Source organism: Benincasa hispida, chromosome 3, assembly GCF_027475165.1.
Source record: "Benincasa hispida cultivar pf3 chromosome 3, pf3_genome.v1.1, whole genome shotgun sequence".
Lineage (NCBI taxonomy): Eukaryota > Viridiplantae > Streptophyta > Magnoliopsida > Cucurbitales > Cucurbitaceae > Benincasa > Benincasa hispida.
In genome coordinates this window covers 7255843-7278119 of record NC_143480.1, presented here as the reverse complement: position 1 = coordinate 7278119, position 22277 = coordinate 7255843, and the positions used below count along the sequence as shown (strand labels likewise).

The 22277-nt window shown below is 33.9% G+C and overlaps 2 protein-coding genes across 5 annotated transcripts; one reads left to right on the top strand and one right to left on the bottom strand.

The window, feature by feature from the left end:
- Positions 1–10673: 10673 nt before the first annotated feature.
- LOC120082050 (putative alpha,alpha-trehalose-phosphate synthase [UDP-forming] 7) lies at positions 10674–16468 on the top strand. 4 transcript variants are annotated; one of them, XM_039037267.2, is made up of 4 exons: positions 10674–10993; positions 11249–13355; positions 13530–13803; positions 15530–16468. In XM_039037267.2, the coding sequence occupies exons 2-4, from the start codon at positions 11374–11376 to the stop codon at positions 15824–15826; spliced, it is 2553 nt and encodes an 850-aa protein (XP_038893195.1). In that variant the 5' UTR covers positions 10674–10993; positions 11249–11373; the 3' UTR covers positions 15827–16468. The 4 variants fall into 4 exon arrangements, with proteins under 4 accessions (XP_038893195.1, XP_038893194.1, XP_038893196.1 ...); XM_039037266.2 differs by having other exon boundaries at positions 10719–10967; XM_039037268.2 differs by having other exon boundaries at positions 10753–10993; positions 11092–13355.
- A 1857-nt stretch (positions 16469–18325) lies between these two features.
- Positions 18326–21143, bottom strand: UNE1 (intracellular protein transporter, putative (DUF641)). The gene has a single exon (XM_039037157.2). It carries the CDS (start codon positions 19945–19947, stop codon positions 18550–18552), a length of 1398 nt encoding a protein of 465 aa, XP_038893085.1. The 5' UTR covers positions 19948–21143; the 3' UTR covers positions 18326–18549.
- Positions 21144–22277: the final 1134 nt, after the last annotated feature.

Below are 22277 nucleotides of genomic sequence, written 5' to 3'. Positions count from 1 at the left end.
AACTCTCATTGGGTCTTGTAGTTTGTAAACATTGTATTGAACAAACGCTTGTGATGTAATAATATGAGATATTTTCTTCACTGTCTATGAAACATGCGATGTTTTATTTACTTTACCATAAACCAATAAACTAAGATCCCTGGTTGTCGTTGTAACTTAAGCACGTATGTGGAGACATACAGGTGGATCATGTCTTAAGTGATAACCAAAATGTTCTGTAGTATATGGATATATGAGAAAAACCTTATCTTGGTGACACTACGGATGCGGCCCGCTTTGTAGATTGCTACAAGTGTTGTAACGTGCTACAAATGGTCTGATCCTAATCATTCATGTGGAGACATGCGAGCGGGAGTGTTCTGTACAAAGGAGTTTATATAAGACCGGACCATGAAGTGTTATAGTCTCGTTATATAACGTCATTCGTGACAGAGACTTCACTTCACTAGGATGGCCATAGGTAACATGACTTTAATCCTGAATGAGTTGGGAACTCCTGCCTTTGAGGGCAGTCCTTTATTTGCATGGGTGCGAGTGGCTAAATTGTTGAATCAAACCTACCACTTTGGGGATTTGTCTGATTTGGGAGCTGGGAACTCAGCTACACAAGATGGAATTCACTCATTTCCCAAAGCAGGGGTAAGTAAATAGAATTTTCCCTTAAGGTCTGATTCCGAAGTTTGAACGATGTGGCGTCAAACACCTTCTCATGGCCCGAGATGTGTCCACTCATAATAGGTCTATGAGATATTGTTCATTAGAGGGATCAGTGGTACTATAGGGGGAAAATGGTAAATTAGCCCAGTTGTACTTACGAGCATCTGTGAAGGGTTATCGTATTGTTGACTAGTTATATCCAATGGACACAGAAATATGTCTGTGGTGATAAGAGTGTAGTTATCAGTCTTTGGTGGAGTGTCTGACAGTTAACGGATGGTGGATTTCATGGCTAAAGAGTTTAGTCAGCAATCCACGTACCGTTGGAGCTTCAAGCCACAAGTCCATAAGGTCCCATTGGTAGCTCGATGAATTCATGAGAATCAGTTTTTGGGTCAGTTTGAACTGTTCAAATTGACAAGAGTGAGTTTGATTATATATGATGTGATTAAACTGGTCAATTATATATGATATAGTTGACATGATGTATGAGATACATTAATTTGAGGAAAATGATATAAATGTGATTTATATCTAGTAGAGGAGAAAATGACTATGGTTTAAATGTTTGATATGATGTGATATTAAAATTATAGGTTATAAATATAATATGATAAGTTAGTTATTATATTTACGAGACAATTGTTGGTGGTTTTCTCCATAACCGTGCGTGAAAGTGGGAGGTTACATTCAGTTTTCATAACTGAAGGATAAAATGAAAATAGTTTTCATTTTGCTGAGGTATTAAATAATCGCATCTTGGTTGTACACTGTCTATTGTTTACCTAACGAGAGCCTACACGACAGCTCAAGCTTTCCTAAACGATCGTGTACACGTGCAGTTTCCTAAAAAATCACGTAGCTTTTATTAAGCGATCACGAGCGAGAGCGAGATTACCTAAATGATTGTCTAAACGATCAACTTGATTTACTAAACGATCATATACCTTTTACTAAACGATTAAGCACCAGTCTATACAATAGACACAAACCTCTCCCACTTGCTTGGTCGTTGTGTGCGATCGTTCTTTCCTCCTTCCCTCTACTAAATCCAACAGAACCCACACCTCCTGGATTCTCACTCCGAGAATACCAAGGTCACTGAGTGGTGGTGTCCTCCTTGCCGCTTGTTCGTGGAGAAAACGGTTCATTTGCTGAACGAGAGCGAGAGTTTTAGGTAGATGATCACAGCGACAGCGAGAGGTGCTGTTCTTGACGAGAGCGAGAGAAGGACAGAAGAAGAGTTCTTCAAAGGTATGTCTCTCGTTCTTTTGTATTTGTTTTTTGAAAGCATGCCGTAATTTATTCTGAAATGCATAACTTGTATGTTTGTTTGTGAATACTGTATTTATGTCACAATGAATTTGGAACGATCTTGCTTCCGCTCATATGTACTTTTTGATAAGAGTTCCTTCTAAATATATTTCTGTGTCCATTGGATATAACCAATCAATAATATGTTTATACAAGGTTTACAAACTACGAGATTACAAGGAGATTTAGGATACCAATCCCAACATTCCTTTTGTCCAAATCATCAGCATAATCTGCATCCACATATCCACAAAGCTCTAAGTTTGGTTCAGCTGACCTTTGGTAGACTAATCTTGAGTTTTTAAACCAAACCAAGTACCTTAGGATCCATTTAGTAGCCTCCTAATGTCTCTTACCAGGATTAGACATATATCTACTAATTAAGCTAGTTGAATATGATAAATGAGGTCTGGTAGAAATCATTAAATACATTAAGCTTCCGACTGCTTGACAATAGGGTATGACAGTCATCTGTTTCTGGTGTTCTTGGTCAGAATCTTTAGGAGAGTTAGTTGAGGAAAGCTTAAAGTGCTGAGCCATAGGTAAACTCATAGGTTTAGCATAATTCATGTTGAAACTTTTAAGGATCTTCTCACAATAATTGGACTGATTGATGCTTAGAATAGACTCCTTTTGTTCCTTTGGATCTCTATTCCTAGGACCTTGCTTGCTTCTCGTAAGTCCTTCATATCAAACTCTCTTTTTAAAAGGTTTTTAACATGGGTTAGATCTCCTTTGGACCTACCTGCCAGAAACATGTTATCTACATATATGAATAGGTAAACCTTGTCCTTGTAAGAACCTGTGTTTACATAAACACATATGTCAAATGAACTTCTTTTGAATCTAATGCTAGAAATATAGTAATTGAATCTCTTATACCAACACCTAGGTGATTGTTTTAACCCATATATGGACTTGTTGAGTAAGCAAAATAGATTTTCTTTTCCTTTAACTTTAAATCCTTTAGGTTGCGTCATATAGATTATCTCTTCTAGATGTCCATGAAGAAAAGTAGTTTTGACATCTAGTTGATACAATTCTAGATTATTTTAAGCAACTAAGGATAGGAGAAGTCTTATGGAAGTCTGTTTGACAACAGGAGAGGAAATCTCATAATAGTCTATTTCTTCCGTTTGAGTGAACCCCTTTGTAACCAATCTAACTTTATACCTAGGCTTTTGATCACATAATACTCCTTCTTTAAGTTTGAAAATCCATTTAGAGGCAACAGGCTAGTAACCCTTTGGTAGAGGAACTAAAGACCAAGTGTCATCACCTTTAGTGAATGCATCTCCTTATTCGTTACTTCAATCTAATCCTTTGCATTAGCACAACTTGTTGCTTCCTCAAAGGTTGTTGGTTCTTAGTTAGTAGAAGCTACAACAACATTTAAAACCAGATTCATATAGTTAATTTCAGTATATCTAGCTGAAGGTGTGATAGTTCTCCTTTATCTAACCTTAGCTAAGACATATTGGCTTAAATCAGGTTGCTCACATGCTGTCTTCTCATGTTCCTCTACATATTCCTCAGTTTCCCCCATGTCAATAGGTTGGCTAGACTCTATTATCTGCTCAGTTGGTAACTCCACCTCAATTTGTGTGTTGGATGACTCTCTTTCATCCTCAATCTTTTCTCCTTTTGCATAAACATCTCCTCTTCCCTAAAGGTGATGTCTTTGCTCACTATGAACTTCCTCTCAATCGAATGCCATATTTTAAATCCCTTGACACCCTCTATAAAGCCAACAAATATACACTTGACTGCTCTGGCCTTTAACTTTCCCTTGTTTTGGTGTACAAACCCTACACATCCAAAGACCTTGAGGTTATCTTGGTTAGGAGGATGATTAGTCCACTTTTCTTCAGGGGTAAGCAACTCTAAAGATGTGTGAGGGCACTTATTCAAGGTATACACTGTATAGGTTGTAGCATCTTCCCAATAATTTTTCCCTAAGATAGCATCAGAGAGCAAACACCTAACCATTTCCATTATAGTTCCATTTAACCTCTTAGCAACTCCATTTTGTTGAGGTGTATACCTCACTGTTCTATGACTAGTTATACCATTCTCACTACAAAATTTATCAAAGTGGTCATTGCAAAACTCAAGTCCATTTTATAAACAACTACTTTATTTCTATCTATATATATCATCATGTCTACTTTCATCATCTTCTTTATCTTTACCTTCACTTTCTCATTTACCATGAGTTGTTAATCTTCTTGGGGTGAGGGAGAAAGTTAATGCTATGAACTAAGTTGAACTTTTAAAGGTTAACCATGTTTGCTTAGTGTATGATTATTTAAATGCTTGCCTATGACCACTCATCGAGTCAAGCGGCTATGATTAACTGCCCGAAAGGTTAAATAATTGCGGATCTCACTAAGCAAAGTAAGAAATATTTCTAGAGATAGAAATAACCTTATGTTTGATGCAACATCACTCATGCGTCATAGAAATATGACAAGTGTGGCTGGCTGTCGAGAGGTGTGTGATGAACGGATGTTGCAAGCCAGGATTATCTTATATAATAACTATTTTCCCTTCTTTCTTTTTTTTTCCTTTTAACTTCACGCTAACTGAGGTATCTTATATAATAACTATTTTTTTTCCCTTTTCTCCGACTCTAGGCACTCAATCAAATACATGTATTTTTTAAAAATTCTTTTCCCTTTTCTTCAAATCCTTTTGGGATTTAAATTCCAGTTTCAATTTAAGCCCTTTCATAATTCCAAATTCTTCTCCTCTACCTTATTAACAAATCAAAATACCAATTAAAACCAAATAAATCAATAGGAAGTAAAACCCAATATTTTCAAGATAATTAATTCAATGTCTTGATCATTTAAATTCAAATTAATCGATGAGGCTTTACAATTATCTCAATTTAATCTTAAATTCCTAAAATTGAAGGAAAATCAAAACTTAATAATTAGAGATAATTAGTTTAATAGGTTTTTTTTTTTTTTTTTTTTTTTAAAAAAAAAAAAAATCCTCGGGAGGTTACAGAACGCGTTAAAAACTTTTAAAATTTGAGATTCATTAGATATGAATTGATAGTGTGGAGACTTCTAAGTCCAAAATTTTATCCATTGTTATCATCATCAAGGTTAGTAAAGTAAGACAAAAATTACATTAAAATTTAAATATAACACGCATATGAAATGGACGTAAAGAGATATTTATAGATCAAATAAATAATAATAACATTAATATCATGATAAATGGACATGGTTCCTTTAGTAATTAGAAGTTGGGTTCATATAATAGATATACATATGGATGGTTGGTGTATATAAAGAGAAATAAGATGAGAATACCAAGTTTGTATTATAGTGTAAATATGAATTTAACTCAACTAACTTATTGATAAAAAAAAATAGAGATATTTGTGAGTTTGATTGGATTGGGTTGAATAACTTTTCAGACTTAACTCAATTGTTCGGGTTATAAATTTCTTCAACCTAAATAATCCTCATTAAAAAAAAAAAAACTCAATCCAACCAAACTATAAAACATTTTGGTTGGTTTGGTTCGGTATACTTGGGTCATTTATTTAAAATTTTATTCGAAACAAAATGTTAATTAGTAAAAATTTGATTGAATTATTTTCATATATTAAATTGAGATTGAAACTCAATTTTAATTTATGTAATGTAGAATTTCTTTCCAAAAGGTTAAAAAACTATTTTTTAAAGTTGATAGAGAATAAATTATAAAAATTATTAAAAAAATTAAATAAAGCTAAAGTAAATATATGCTTATCTAATTATATCGTAAGTAAAAAGAAATATACATTTTTAAATTAAAATTTTATGGATTAAGTTAATTTATGAGTTGAATTAAATTAATTAAAATCAATCGAACTTATAAAATTTTAATTTATTTGAACGTAATCGAATTTAAAAAAAATTGATAAACCAACTTAAAGAGTGTACAAATTGAATTAGATTGATTGAATTTTGTTCGGGTGATGGAGTTTTTTTTGAAATGTTAATTATGTTTTGAAATTAAACTAATATATTAATCTTAAAAGGGAGAGAGAAAAAAATTGAATATGGGAGAAGGAAAGAAAATGACAGGGAGAAGTGGTAGTTATAAAGGCGTATTTGGATAGGTTCCCTTAAAACCCCTCCAAGTTTGCCGTACGCGGCTGCTATTTAGGACATTAATATAAAAGTCAAAACATTATAACACACACCATGGCCCCACAAACAATCTGACTCATTATGGGCCCCACTTCCTTTTGCTTTTTCTATAATTACGCTTAAACCCCTACCCTCCTCTTCTCTTATCCACCTAACCTATTTCGGACCCTTGCTTTTATTTCCTTCCATCATTCACCTTTCAAGTTTATCACATAACGGTAATTTTAAAACTATACATTTTTTATTTTCTTTTTCCTTTTAATTTTGATTACGCAATACGATAATCATCCTTAATCTTTCTAATTCTTTTACTATGGTCTATGGATATGTCTTTCTCTTTGTTTTTTTATGCATGTTTGACTTCTATCTATTTTTTATGCTTTTAAATATACTCGATTATGTTCATTCATTATTTTACATGCTCATCTTCCTTAACCACTTTTTGTCATATTCTTTTTCACAGTTTGTTTTATTCGGTCACTTTTCTCATATTTGTGATTGTGTATCTAATAAATCAAGTTTATAAATTTTAAGATGATAACTTTTTCAATCTGGTTTTTAATTACTTTTTGGCATATTCCATGTTTTTTTAACTTACTCGATAAATATATTAGATATAAATTTGAATTTCGAGATTAATGGATCTTAACTTCCAGTTATTTGATGATAAAATTCTAGTATTCTTATAACGTTTAATATTTTATGTTTCGTTTGGTAATCGTTTTGTTTTTCAAAATTAAGTTTATAGACATTATTTCTACTTAGTTATCTAATTTTCACCAACAATTAAAAAAATCAAGCTAAATTTTGAAAACTACAAAAAATAACTTTCAAACTTTTATTTTTGGTTTTTGAATTTGCCTAAGAATTCACAAGAAATGTGGATTATATAGGCCTTGTTTTTTTTAAAAAAAAAAATACAAAATAATTATCAAACAGGATCTTAAAATTTATTAAATATAGATTTTAAGATTATAGATTTATTAGACACTTTTTAAAATTGAGTTACATCATTATTGAACACAAACAAAATATTGATTCATCGAATACAAAACTCGTAGTTGGATCTTTTATTTTTTATTTTCAATTCAAATATATTTATGTTTATGGCGCATTTTTTTTTTTCTATTTATACACAATTTTATGGTGGTGCATTGACTATACAACCTGTTTAGCAAATACAAAAGTAATACGGTATATTTATCTACTCACGGCTATAAAGTATGAGTTTATTAATTGATTTGTCTTGAAGGTAATATTAGAAATCTTCATGTTCGTATTTATGGTTCAATTCTTTTTAGTAGATGTGAGACTATGTTGGCATATCTGTTAATTTAATAAACTCGAACATATATTTTGTATCCGACTATTTGTTATCTTTTGTCTTTTTATTGGTTTAATGCCATATAAGAGAAGTCTTCTATCATATATGACTTCTAAGTCAATGATATAATACTTTATATAATTGAATTAGAAATGTTTTATAAAATATGAATGGTTTTATAATTATTTCCAGCAATATATGTGCAATGTATTATAAAACAAAAAAAAAAATAACATAGTTACATCCTCGTTACTTACCTTTTTTTTTTTTTTTTTTTTTCATTTCAATATTGTCTTCATAGTTCATTCCATTGAACAAATCGCCACTAAAAGTTATATTTATATGATCGTCACTAAAGGGAAGAAATTTTTGCAATATTTAAAAATGTAAATAATAAATATACAACTGTCAAGTTATAAGAAAATAAATGCTGTTAAATTAAATTTAACTTTTTCGTATACATTTTATTTTTGTCATAATAAAACCGTAGAGTAATTAAATTTAGCTATAATATTATAAAGCTATATCCAATAGAAATTTACCAAAGTGATTTTTACTCTATTGACATTTTTTTTGTTATTTATTTATTTATTTTAAATTTTATATAAAACAAGACATTCACACTAACTCCTGTTTAATGATGGAGGTAATATAATAAAGAAAAATCTCCTTCCATACAAAAGAACTTCCAAGAGATGATTCCAAAGCTACAATAAAGTGTGTAATTTTGTTCTCTCCTCTAATAGAGAAACAAAAATGTCTAATATTTATAAATGATGCAATAAAAAAGAATTTCATCTAACAAAGATATCCAAGTTAGTAAGATCAGACTTCTTAGAATTAAGCAATTTTACGAGGTCCAGAATATCAAACTTTGTAATAAGTGGTAGATTATGACCATTCCAAGCATAAAGAATTTTGCTCGAACTTCCTAAAATCTGATATATATATATTTTTTGGTAAACTTCCAACGAGATTATTATAAATAACTTGTTTGATAACTATTTAAGTAATAGTTGATGAATATTTATTATTATTATTTTTTTGTATAAATTATGTTGTTTTTTCATACAATTTAATTAGGATTGTTTCGAAGTTTTTCTTATCCAAACACTTCCAAAATCAAAAATAAAAAACAAGTTTTTGAAAACTACATTTAATTTTTTTTAAATTTGGTTTAAGTTTAATCACACCTAAAATATAGATAACAAAATAAATAAATTGATAAGTGAAAATAGTTGTATAGACTTTGAGTATATTTGGAATATATTTTCAAGTTTTTATTTTAAAAAATAAGACATACTCAAAATAGCTATTCAAATGTATTTTAATAAATTTGTATTTTTTTATTAATCAACAGTGTTTAAAAAAATGAGTTTGTTTTTTTTTTAAAAAAACACTTTTTTCTAAGTCAATTCAAACAAATCATATATATATATATTCTTAAAAAAATATTATCAAATGGCCTTTATTAACTCAAGCTTTCTATTTGCAAATGAATAGTCACGGATTTTTATTTTATTTTTGTTCCTAAAGGAGTCGCAGATTTATTTATTTATTCATTTATTTAATGGTTAGTAAATTATTTATTGTGTGAGAACAATCTACATATAGTTTTTAAGAAAACTTGCTATTTCGTTTTTTCTTCTTTTCTTTTTTGGTTTGAACATTATCCATCTCGCAAACGTTGGAAATTTTTAATAGTTGAATCTGTGCATGCCTAATGACTTGAAATGAAGTATTTAATTCATCGAGTTTTGCTAAAATAAACTTAATTCATTAATAATTGACATGATTTTCTTCTTTTAAGGTTGGAGATTCAATTCTTCACCTCTAAAATTATTGTACTACAAAACAAATTTTGAATATTTTAAATTAACGTTTTCCAACGGTAGTTTAAGTAAAGTATTAATTTGACATTGGTAAATTTTATAGTTCAAATAATGTAATTGATTTTTTTTTTCAAACAAGCTAAAATACATGGATTTTCTTTCTCTACAAAAAAACCTATCTTTAATTTTTTAAAAAATTATTGGTGGTAAAAAAAAAAATCAATTTTTACCGATAAGAATTAGGAGTTGTATAAATTTAAGCTATAAACTAATAATTATGTAAATTTAAATCCTAAATTTTTATAATTGTATCAATTTACACCCGATTACATTTCATTTGAGAAAACTTAGTGTAAAACTCATAATTATCAATCAAATCTCTAAATCTTCATGAACGAATAAATTTAGATCTTTACTTGGAATTTTATATAGGAATTGTCTACATATTTAATCTAGTTGTCCATTTTGTAAAATCTACATTTGAAGAGGTCTACACACATTGTCCAAAATGATTGGTTTATGAAATTTTAGAGATTAAGACTAAAATCATAATTTTCCAGAATGTTAGTTGAACGAAATCTAAAAAAAAAAATGTAACTTCATATATTTATAAAAATCTATAGTTTGAATGGATATAATTATTAGCTAAAAATTTTAATGGATACAATAAAAAATATATAAGGATATAAATAATATTCGTTCCAAAAAAAAAAAAAGGGAAAGAAAGAAAGAAAAGAAAAAACAATAGAAGAGGGAAGGACAAGAAAAATGAAGAAAAGGACATTTGAGCTCTCAAAACCTAGTTAATCTCACCATCCTCCCAACCAGGAGTAACGCTATATTACCAAACACCAAACCAAACCCTAACCACAAATACATTCCAATATTTATTTATTTCTTTTAATCCACGTGATTTCCACGGCTTCGCTTGGCTTATGACGTCACTAGTGACATCCCTCCCACCAAAAAGTCTCAGTTACCCTTGTATTCCTCCTCATCCAAAACAGTCCTATCACAGCTGTCCACGTGGACGAACCTCGTGACCGCAACCGGACCTCCTGTCCCCACCCGCGGCCACTCAGGTACGCCCTGGACCACACTCCCTTTCTTAAAAAAAAACCTCTCACGCGGTGCCCTTATCAAGCACGTGTCCGTTTCAAACTGCCAAACTCCAATCCAATTTCACTGACTAAGACCACTCTTCTTCTCCTGCTCCTCGCCGCAGCCGATTTCCTCTCTATTGCGGGTCCCACATCACTCTATCTTTCTCCGACGTGGCCGCTTCATATCCCGACACGTAGCGATTGCTGAAGCAGCGGCAACTGAGAGCGCGTGGGACTGAACCTTAGTCATGGCCAGTTGGCATTACTGGGTAGTCCATTGGCCGACCTTATCCTCTTCTCTTTTTTTACATTTTATCAATTTTTTTTTTAATTCGATTATATAAATAATTTTTTTCCAGAGAGGAAAAAGATTGCAATTTGGGAATTGTTTAGAGCAAAGAAAAGGTAGAGGAAAAGGAGAGGCTGTAATGTGACTCTTTGGCTTGGAGAGAGACGAAAACCAAACCCTAGATTTTTCAGTCCCAAATATCAAATTTGTTCATTTTTATTCACTCAAATTTCAGATCCAACCGCGTACTTCACCCCCCAACAATCTTTCCTCCCTTCAATCCCTTTGCCGCTGGTTAGTATCCATTTTTCGTCTTTCTGGTAATCATTTCCGCATCTCGCTCTCTAATTTCCATTTTAATTTCTGTTCTCTACTTGTTTTCTTCTTCACTTTTATCGGACTCGTCGTTTCTTTGCAGTATTTGGTATTTCGGAAGGATGTAGGTGGATCATAGTCTAATTTTGTGATTCTTTTACTTGATGCATATGAGTTCTTGATACTTCGGATGTGCGATTTGGTTGTGCAATTACTACTTGGTCTTTGTTGTGACGCTGTTTATGTGATACTCGTTGCAGATCTTGCCTAGTTATAGACATTCAAGGAGAGGAGGGAACCCGTTTGGTGTTTTGTGTATACTCCCTTCAGATTCTTTTTGAAGCTTTTTTGAGTTGGATTTTTTCCCCCCCTTAGGCCATTAAAGATGATGTCCAAATCGTATACCAATCTTTTAGATTTAGCTTCTGGGAATTTTCCCATTATGGGCCGTGAGAAGAAGCGACTTCCACGAGTAATGACTGTTGCGGGGGTAATATCAGAGCTAGATGATGATCAGGCAAATAGTGTGACTTCTGAAGGACCTTCGTCAGTTGTGCAAGACCGAATAATTATTGTTGCTAATCAGCTTCCTATTAAGGCTAAGCGTAGACCCGATAATAAAGGCTGGAGTTTTAGTTGGGATGAAGACTCTTTGCTGTGGCAGCTCAAGGATGGTTTACCTGAAGATATGGAGGTTTTGTATGTAGGATCTTTGCGGGTGGATGTTGATTCTTCCGAACAAGATGATGTATCACAGCTTTTGTTGGAGAGGTTTAAGTGTGTTCCTGCCTTTTTGCCTCATGAAATTTTATCAAAATTTTATCATGGTTTTTGTAAACAGCAATTGTGGCCACTCTTCCATTATATGCTTCCGTTCTCAGCGACTCATGGTGGTCGGTTTGATCGCTCTTTGTGGGAGGCATATGTAGCAGCAAATAAAATTTTTTCCCAGAGGGTGATTGAGGTCATAAACCCAGATGATGACTTTGTATGGATTCATGATTATCATTTAATGGTACTGCCCTCCTTCTTGAGGAGAAGGTTTACAAGATTGAGAATGGGTTTTTTTCTTCACAGTCCATTTCCTTCGTCAGAAATATATAGGACATTGCCAGTGAGGGAAGAGATTCTTAAGGCACTTTTGAATTCAGACCTTATTGGTTTTCACACTTTTGACTATGCTCGACATTTCTTGTCTTGTTGTAGTCGGATGTTGGGTTTGGCATATCAGTCAAAGAGAGGTTATATTGGGTTGGAATATTTTGGAAGAACCGTGGGGATAAAAATCATGCCTGTTGGTATTCACATGGGCCAGATGGAGTCAGTGTTAAGACTTGCTGATAAAGACTGGAGGGTACAGGAGCTCAAGCGACAGTTTGAAGGAAAGGTTGTGTTACTTGGAGTTGATGATATGGACATTTTTAAAGGGGTCAATCTGAAGTTGTTGGCAATGGAACAGATGCTGAGGCAGCATCCAAAGTGGCAGGGGAGAGCCGTTTTCATACAGATTGCAAACCCAGCTAGAGGAAGAGGGAAAGATCTTGAGGAAATACAAGATGAAATACGGGAATGCTGCAAGAGAATTAATGAAAGTTTTGGACAGCCAAATTATGAGCCGATTGTGTTCATTGATCGGCCTGTTTCTCTCGCTGAAAGGGCTGCATATTATACAATTGCCGAATGTGTTGTAGTCACAGCAGTGAGGGACGGTATGAACCTAACTCCTTATGAGTATGTTGTCTGCAGGCAGGGAACCTCTGGATCAGATTATAGTACAGAAACAAATGGACCACAGAAGAGCATGCTAGTCATATCGGAGTTCATGGGATGTTCCCCTTCTCTTAGTGGTGCAATACGGGTTAACCCATGGAACATTGAAGCTACTGCTGAAGCATTGAATGAGGCAATATCAATGGCTGAAGCTGAAAAGCAATTGCGCCATGAAAAGCATTATAAATATGTGAGTACACATGATGTGGCTTACTGGTCAAGGAGTTTTTTTCAAGATATGGAAAGAACTTGTAAGGATCACTTCAGAAGACGGTGCTGGGGAATTGGGTTGGGCTTTGGTTTCAGGGTTGTAGCACTTGATCCTAACTTTAGAAAGTTGTCTATTGATGCCATTGTAGCTGCATATTCGAGGTCTAAAAGGAGGGCTATACTTCTGGATTATGATGGCACTGTCATGCCACAAACTTCAATTGATAAGACCCCAAGTCGTCAAGTTATTTCAATCATAGATTCACTTTGTGATGATGTTAGGAATACTGTTTTTGTTGTCAGTGGAAGAGGGCGTGAAAGTTTGGGCAATTGGTTTTCTTCTTGCGATAAACTTGGAATTGCTGCTGAGCATGGCTATTTTATGAGGTGTGGTCTTTTTACTACTTCCCTTCTACATTCCCCCGCACCCACCCACCCACCCACCCACCCACACACACACACAACCACCAAAAGAAAAGAAAAAAAAGTTCATCCATCTATCTGTCTTTCTATCCATCCATCAATATATATCACAGTTGTTTGATTCTTGTAATTTATCAGGTGGTCTGCTGATAAGGACTGGGAAAATTGTGGTCAAGGTAGTGATTTTGGCTGGATACAGATTGCAGAGCCAGTCATGAAATTATACACAGAAGCTACTGACGGCTCTTCTATTGAAACCAAGGAAAGTGCCTTGGTGTGGCACCACCAGGATGCAGACCCTGATTTTGGTTGCAGCCAGGCCAAGGAATTGTTGGATCACCTTGAAAGTGTGCTGGCAAATGAACCAGTTGCTGTAAAAAGTGGTCAGTTTATCGTAGAAGTGAAGCCACAGGTATTTTCTTCTACTTTAAATTTCTGTATATCATCAATTGGGTTTCTCGTTTCAATTTTAACAGATAACAATGCCTTATTATGTTGCATGTTACATTCCCTTATTATGTTGCAGTTGTTTTTCTGGTTTGGGTTTAAAACTGTTAGGTGCCCTGACTTTGTATGCTTTATTGCCCAGTTGTAGGATTTTCCACTAAATTATTTTGGGAAGGTTTTGAAGTGGGTGTTTGGAACAATTTGAATCTTTTTCATCCTAGTCACTTTTGTTCACCCGCATAGATTGTAAAGATAGAAAGACTAGTAACCCTGTAGGATAACCTATATATGATAGTTTTATGCAATCAGGGTTGGATGGGGTACAATAGAAATGCTTAATAGTTAATAGATGGACGGGTTGAAAGAAAGATAAAGCATACTTAGTGTCCTAACTTTGTGAACTTGGCATAAACGTTATTATCTCAAGTAAACAGCAAGCTTGACCTTGAGATTAGTTTCCTAATCAATAATCCATATATTTAACTGTGGTAGTATATCCCCTCTCATATGTGTGAACTTCATCAGAAATGGGATGCCTGCACAGAATATTCTAGAAAAAACTATTTGATGCCTAGCTGAAGTTCTGTTGGGAAGAAGAAAATCTGAACATTGCATAAAGTTCATCAAGATTGTCATTATATAGTGGTGGCATGAAAAACCAAACAAAAAACAAAGCCCACAAAAAATATACAATTCTAAACAAGGGCTCGAGTCGAGTAAAATAAGACCTAAAGAACAATTACGAAAAGAAATCACTAGTGAAGTATGAAGAGAAACATAGAACCTTATGAAGGACTCACTTGAAGTGCTCTGGAGAATGAAGATTATTGTGATTGTGATGGAAGGATGGAGTAAAAGTAGAACCCAAGTTTGTTACGTTATGCTTTGCTGTTAAGCAAATAAATAACAAATTTCACTTTAATTCTCATTGGTAAGACAAAGTTAAATTTTAGAGCAAAAGACGTGTAGACTGTTCTAGAGAGGCATAAAAGAATTTGTTGACTTGTACGTGCCTATGATGAAGGTTTCTCTTCTCAAAAGGAAGAGAAGATAAGATTTCTCAACACTGACACTATTTTATTCAAAGAGAAGCTTCGAGGAGAAACGACCACCTTTGTTCGTTGATTTAATGAAATAGGAAGAAGAGGGGTATGGAGGGTTTAGAGCTTGCATGAGATTTTGATTTTATTTTTTTATTTTTTTTATTATTTTTTTTTTCCGAGTGGCTTTGTGCCTGTGATGGGAAGAAAGGGTTCCAGGGGCTATTTATTTAAATAGAAGTTTGGGGGAGAAACAATCACTCTCTCAGTCTCTCAATTTTATGAAACTGAAAAATTCGACTAATTGACTTAATGTGATGTATATATTTTTCTTTTGGATAGGAGTCTTGGTTCAAAGTTCAAATTATGATTTCCGTTCATTTTTTACTTTTTTAAATTGAAAGATTATCACCTTCTGTCTTTTTGTGCTTGTGCATGACTATCTGTAATGTGCATATGTGTCTGTGACAAGGATAGTGTCTTAACTTTGCCTCTCTAGTCTACGGTTAATTTATGTTGCATATAATTGTGTTAGTTTGATGTAGACCACCATGCATAATGAGGCTTATATTTTCTACATTCCCGAAACTTTAAGCTCTCTCGCCTTAAGAATTCATGAAGACTGATTTCAAAATCTGTTGTAACTTTTAGGGAGTCAGTAAAGGTTTGGTGGCAGAAAAGATCTTCACGTCAATGGCAGATGCGGGAAGACGGGCTGATTTTGTGCTATGCATTGGAGATGATAGATCTGATGAAGACATGTTTGAGATCATTGGTAATGCAGTATCAAGTGGTGCCCTCTCTTCCAATACATCAGTTTTTGCCTGCACAGTTGGACAGAAACCAAGCAAGGCCAAGTATTACTTAGATGACACAACTGAGGTCATAAATATGCTTGAAGCCCTTGCAGAAGTTTCAGACATTTCTTCTCCTCCAGAATCCCCTTAACAGTTTTTCTGCATGGCAGTGTTATAACATGCTCCCGTCTCTTCTCCTTTTAAGTGAGTGACGCTGGCTGGTGATTAGTATCATGTTCATTTTCTGCTCTTTTTGGAAGTTAATTAACGTGCAGCCAAATGGAAATGGCCTAATTTGAACCATCGGCGTCTATATGATATATAGAAGTGGATGCAAAAGTATGAAAGGGGGGAAGGAAAGGCAAGGCATTCATTCTTGGCATTGGGGGACTCGGATGGGGATGGAATGGAATGGAATTATTATTGGACTGACTGACTTGGGGGGGATGTCAGAGAAAACAACAGAGAGGAAGATGGCTGAATGATTTGTAAGTCCCGAGTGTCTTTATCAAAGTTCCAACTAGAAAGTTAGAAACAGAAGCCTGAGCTCGTCTTGTTTTCAAAAACTCTACTAAATGGACAACATAATGATGTCCTTTGTCCTTTTCTTGTTCATTTTCATTTTCTTTTTTCTTGTTAAATTCTTGAGTGCATTTGTTTTCTCAATTGTTACTTGAACCATTTTATTTTTGCTCACAAGAAATCTGTAAATTTCCTATATTAAAGCTATTTTGTTTAGACTTGCACTACATTTTTGTTAATAAGAATGTGTTTGGCCTCGTGGGATGTAAAACCTTTTGGGTTTGTTCTAGATGTATTAATCAATAAAGATGTGAAGATGAGTTTAAATGCGAAGGCAGAGGTCAAACATTGCCCTCTTGTCTTGACTCAGCCGCTGCTTCCTCGTACTTCACCACTGTACAATTTCCAACAGGGCAGCATTTTTTTTATTTATTTATTTGTCTATTGATTGAGACAGGCACTGTTTCCCCCAAAGTATCTGGATTATTAACCGCACGGCTATTTGTTTGAACATTTCTTTCTTTTTTTCCCTTCTCCATTAAACAAACTAATTTAGGGGTTTAATTTGTTGTTTGGTTCCTCTGCCTTGACTATTTAATATAGTTGACAAGTATATGATTATTTCTGTAGCAGGACACTTCGTTGCAAAGAAGACTCTTTTGTTTAGGGGTATGTTGAATTTGGTTGGAGCAGTGGGTATGTCATTGTATGTATCACAAACATAACATTGGTGCTTGTGGATTAAGTTAGACGGACGGTCAGTAGTCAATTTGAGAAGATGCGTTGTAAGGAAGATGCAGTTAGTGGCATAGGTGTTTGTGTATTTGGTCTCTAGTCCTCATATGAACGAACATATCACACTTTGATGTTAAGACATTAGGCATACATCAATGTTTTATGTGTTTTACCAAACCTAAGCACCTGCATGTAAATCTTATTGTAGCTTTAGATTTTCTTTTGCTTCATGTTGCATCAAATGTAATTTAGAATGACATAACTTCTAATATAAACATTTTTTTTTTTTAAAAAAAAATACATTCTCTCCAAACTTTTTTTAATAGAGTCCTGATTTTAATTAAAATTCTAGTGTTTGTTATTTAAACACTAACATTACATCTAAAAGTGATATTCGATCAAAATATATCTTTTCTTGGAAGAATCACCTCTCAGTTTTGATGTCTATAATATTAACTTGGAAACGCATCAAGCTAATCCAACCACACCAAAAACGGTGCAACAACCAAAATACTGAAAAGGTTGTTTGTGGAATATGATGTCGGACGGTGGGTGCAATGAAGGGCTGCTTTGGTGAGCTGGATCAGAGTTTTGATGTCGGATTTGGAATAATCATATTAGCATCAATTTCAATGCATTGGGCTCCCTTATAATATCTCTTTATTGTATTTTATTTGTAACATATTCTAACAACGGTATTATGCAAGTACACGAGGAAAAAGATATTGATTTTAATACAAAATGATGATTTTTCATTTGATTTAACATAAGGTTAGGAGATGGGACATATTGTATTTATATTTATTTATACTGTGGGGTATGGGTACCCAATTCGGAATATATATTATATATAATATATATATATATATATATATATAATATATATATATATATATATATATATTTATAATATAATTAAAAAAAGGAGTGTGACATGGGTCATCATTTTTGCCAACACTTAATTCAAAAGAAAAAGAAGAAAAGGAAGATGCCATGATAGTGTTTGGTTCAAAATTATTTGCATTATATTTATATCCATTCAACTTGGCAAGCATTGTCCATTCCACCTTTACACCACAAATCTTTGTGCCCAAGCTTCAACTTAAAAATCATTTTTTTCTCAATAATATCATTATGCATGCCTACAAACTACACATAAATGTTATAATTTTCATATTCTATGGCCTTAATTTTTCAATTAAAGTGTTTCAATTTAATTTCTAGTCATAACCAACCTAAATTTAATTAAGACCTCTTTTTTTAAAAGTAGAACTCAAGCTGATGAAGAAAAATGATTTTCGTTTTTTTCCGTAAAGTGAAGATTAAATATTTTTTTTAATGAGAATTCTCTCTCTCTTTTTTTTTAATGAAAAAAATCATTTAAAGCATATTATTTTAGTTTGAATAGTAGCTCAAATATATATTATAGCATAAGTGTGACTGTATATAATACAGATATTTATACAATTCATTGAAAAAATTTAAAATAGTTTACAGTACGCTGAGTAATCTCTTCCATCAATTTTGATCTAGCGGTCATGGAAGCTTAGCATCCAACGGCTGAGAATTGCCGAACAATCAATCACATTTGTTCCGAGTTCCGGCCCGCATTGGACTTTAGCGACTCGGCGGCGATAAATAAACCCGACTCTGGACCACCGTCTCTCCAATCTTGAAACCCGGAACTACGGTGAAACGGACTCGGGGCTCCGACCCGGATCCTACGGCGGAGTCGTTCATATCCGCCGGAGAAAACAAGGTCTCTTCGGTAACGCATTGCATGTAAACTTCTGAGAATCTGCTGTTCTTCCTTACTTGGAAGATCGTAACGTCGTTGTGAAGTGAAAATGCCAAACACCGTAGAAGCCAAACGCGCTTCGACATCTCGGCGAAGGCGGCGAAGAACGTCGTGTCGGGAACGCCACCGGAGCTCATGATTTTTCGCTGGTTTAGATTTCCGAAGAGAGAGCACTCCATTTTCGCGTGGACGAGTTGGAGGTACTTGGCGCGGGTGAATTTAGCGAATGTGGAGTTAGGGTTTTGAGATATGAAGATTTTAGGGTTTACTGGTTTGAGCTTCTTGAATTTTTCGAACATATGGTGGTTTTGCTGCTTATCGTGGGAAATGGAATCGTTTTGGAGTAAGAAATTTGCGTCGGCTGTAAAACCCTCGAACATGGTTTTGCAGACGAACGATTCGAAAGCGAAGCTGCGATGGGTTGGCTCTGGGAATTTGGTGTCGGAATCGACGATGCATTGGACGGCCGCGTTCAGGTCCCAGCTTGCTGATTCCATTTCGCAGATCATCAATTTCACGAAATTTCTGATGGATCTTAGGGTATAATGCAGGAATTGGGCAAAATGGGTTGGATTCAGTAGAGGAAATTGAAGATTATCAAACATGGACAAGGAACCACTTGCATTCAGCTTCTTCTCCAACGATTTGTTGAACGAAATTGATTCGCCGAGCTTTTTCTTCAACGAGATAATGCCGGTATCTTTCTGCTCCGATTCAGCCTGCAATTTCTTAATCGTTATTTCATATGTTTTCATCAAACTTTGCTGTTCTTGAATCTCTGAAAGCATCAACGTCACTTGGGGTGAGAGATCGAGTTCTTTCTTTATGAAGCTTCGTTTCAACTCTGAAATGACCTTCAATTCATCTACCACCGCCTGGTCTGCAGCTTGAATTGCGTCGCTGTTGTAAGGACTCTGTGCCATTTGAAGCTCAGCGTAAGCTGCTTTGATTGAAGTAACGCTCGCAAAAAGCTTCGCAACCAGAGCTTCCATGACTGCCCTGTTTCGAGCTTTGACATCTTCTTCATTTCTCTCAAAGATTTGGGATTTTCCTCCATGAATAGTCGAATCTTCCTTGAATTTGTTGTGAGAAACCAGAACGCAGATTCCATTACTGGACGCAATCCGAGTTGCATTCCTGAGGTTGATTACCTTCTGAAATGTTCTGGCAAATCTCGTCTTGCTCTTCATAGATGATTTGGGTTTGATTGTTTCCATAAGAAAAAAGAAAAAAGAACACACGCACACACTCAAAACAGAGTTATATTGAACTCAAAAGAGAGAGATTGTTCCAATGGAGAATGGAAGTGGAAGAATTGGTGATTGGCGAAGGAAAACAGAGGAAGTAGTAAAAAGGGCTAAAGGAAGAAAAAAGTGATTAAAAGAGTAGAATTTTCTTTGCAAAAAGCAAAAGCAGGAACTTTGACTGTATCTTAGATTAATGCCGGAAATGGAGGTCCAGGTCTAAAAAAGCGAATATTTAAAGCACAGGTGGGAAGAAAAGAAAAGGAAAAGGAAGGCATAGCCATAGTCACAGCCACAGCCACAGCCATTGCCATAGCCACACTGTCAAGAAAGAATGTAATGCAGTTACTGAGGATAAGTACAGCTAGAAAACCCCATGAGTCTTCAACAACTTAATAATACTCTGATTTGCCATGGATAATGAAATGGTTCTGCTTCAAATGGAAGAAAGGATGTTCTTCAAGCTCAATTTAATAATATGGTTTTAAGAATATTTTGGTGGCTCCATCAGCCTCAGCCTGGAGGTATGATATTATTACAAATATTTGTGAAGTCTACGTTTGTAAGGTGATTGATTAGGTTTGGCTGCGATCAAATCATGGACCCTACACTAAACCCAGTTTTAATCATTGCCATTACAGGTTTCTCTCTTTTCTAATCTTCATGCACAAATCTTCTAAGCTTACACATATCTGAGAGTCTGAGACTGTAGTCCTATCTATTATGTATTGTCTATCTCAATAATTACAACTCTTTAATACACTTGACTTGAGAATATGTAGAGCCAAAAAAAGACGAAGGCATAGAGCCATACTCAAAAATAGTTATTTTTGTCATGTGATGAGTGAGAATGAAACCATTGGTGCAGCAAAAAGAAAAGATTTAAGAATGAAGGAAAGCTGTATTCTTGTCACCATCCTTCTTTCGGTTCCCTTTTGCAACGTCTTCATTTGGGTCCTATAAAAATACAAAAGCAACATTTAATTTATCTTAAAAAACGATCAGATAGCTGATAGAATGTTCTTTGTTCTGTTTTTCTTTTCAATGGTCACAAACTCACAAGAGTAAAATGATCACAATAGTGACCATTTTGGGGAAGAAATTTTGGTTTAAGTAAAAAAGGTAGTGGAGTGAAGGAGGGGGAATTAATATGCAAAGTAAAAAAAAAAAAAAAATGAGGAGTCTTCATTAAGAGGGTTGTCTCAATGGCCAAATGGGTCCTCGCTGCTCCATATTTCCGACACAAATGAGACAAAATTAGTGCAGTAAACTCAGCTAACTTCCAATGGCGGACACCACAATGTTTGCTTCTTCTCTTAACCATCAATCATACATTCTCCCACAAATTTCCTTCTAATATATTTCTATAATCAAATGTATCAATGTTTGATTACTCCTAATCCTTAATCTCAACATGCCTACATTTAAAAAATTGATGGTTGAATTCTTTGTCCTCCAATTGTAAACAAACATTTTATTTTGCTTCTCCTATTTTCTTTTCTGGCATGCAATATACTGTCACTTTTCTTTGATATATATATGTATATAGGATCATTTAAATGATTATAATGGAGGCACTAAGCATGCTTCAATCGATTGGTGACATCAATTTATATTCACATGCAGACACAAGAAGCAAAAAGTTTTAATATTGGGTTCATTTTGGCCTTTCCCTGTTTATCTTTTGTGGTTTTTCTTCTTTAGTCAATGAATATGAACCCCTTTTTTCTCTCAATTCCAAAATTGTAGTTGTTAACAAATGACAATGATAAATGACAAAGTGAACGACAGAGAAATGTTTAAAGAAAGAGAAAACATTAGAAAAATAGAAAACAAAATTCACGATGATTAAAATTTTGCAAAATGTACTGTCGTCAATACTTTTAATATATAATATGAGTGCACAAGTGTCCACTAATTCTTGTTTTTCATCTCTCTATGGCTAACATTGCTGTTCATTTTTTTTTGGTAGTTCGAATGAAAAATTAAGGGGCGTTTGTTTTTTGGGAAGGTAGATAAACGTAATATTTAAATATCCGAAATAATAGATGTCCAAAATTACAAATGTCCAAAATTTCTCGTTCTTCAATTTTCATTTCTCCACAGCTAACATTACTGTAATTTTTTTGGTAGTTTGAATGAAAACTAATATAAATATAAAAAGAAAATATGGACTAATGTCTAATAGGCCTATAAACAGTTAATTTTGTGTCTAATAAATTTTGAACTTACAAAAAAAACCTAATAGATTCTTAAATTTTAAATTTTATGTAAATTAAGTTTTAGAACTTTAAATCTAGTAA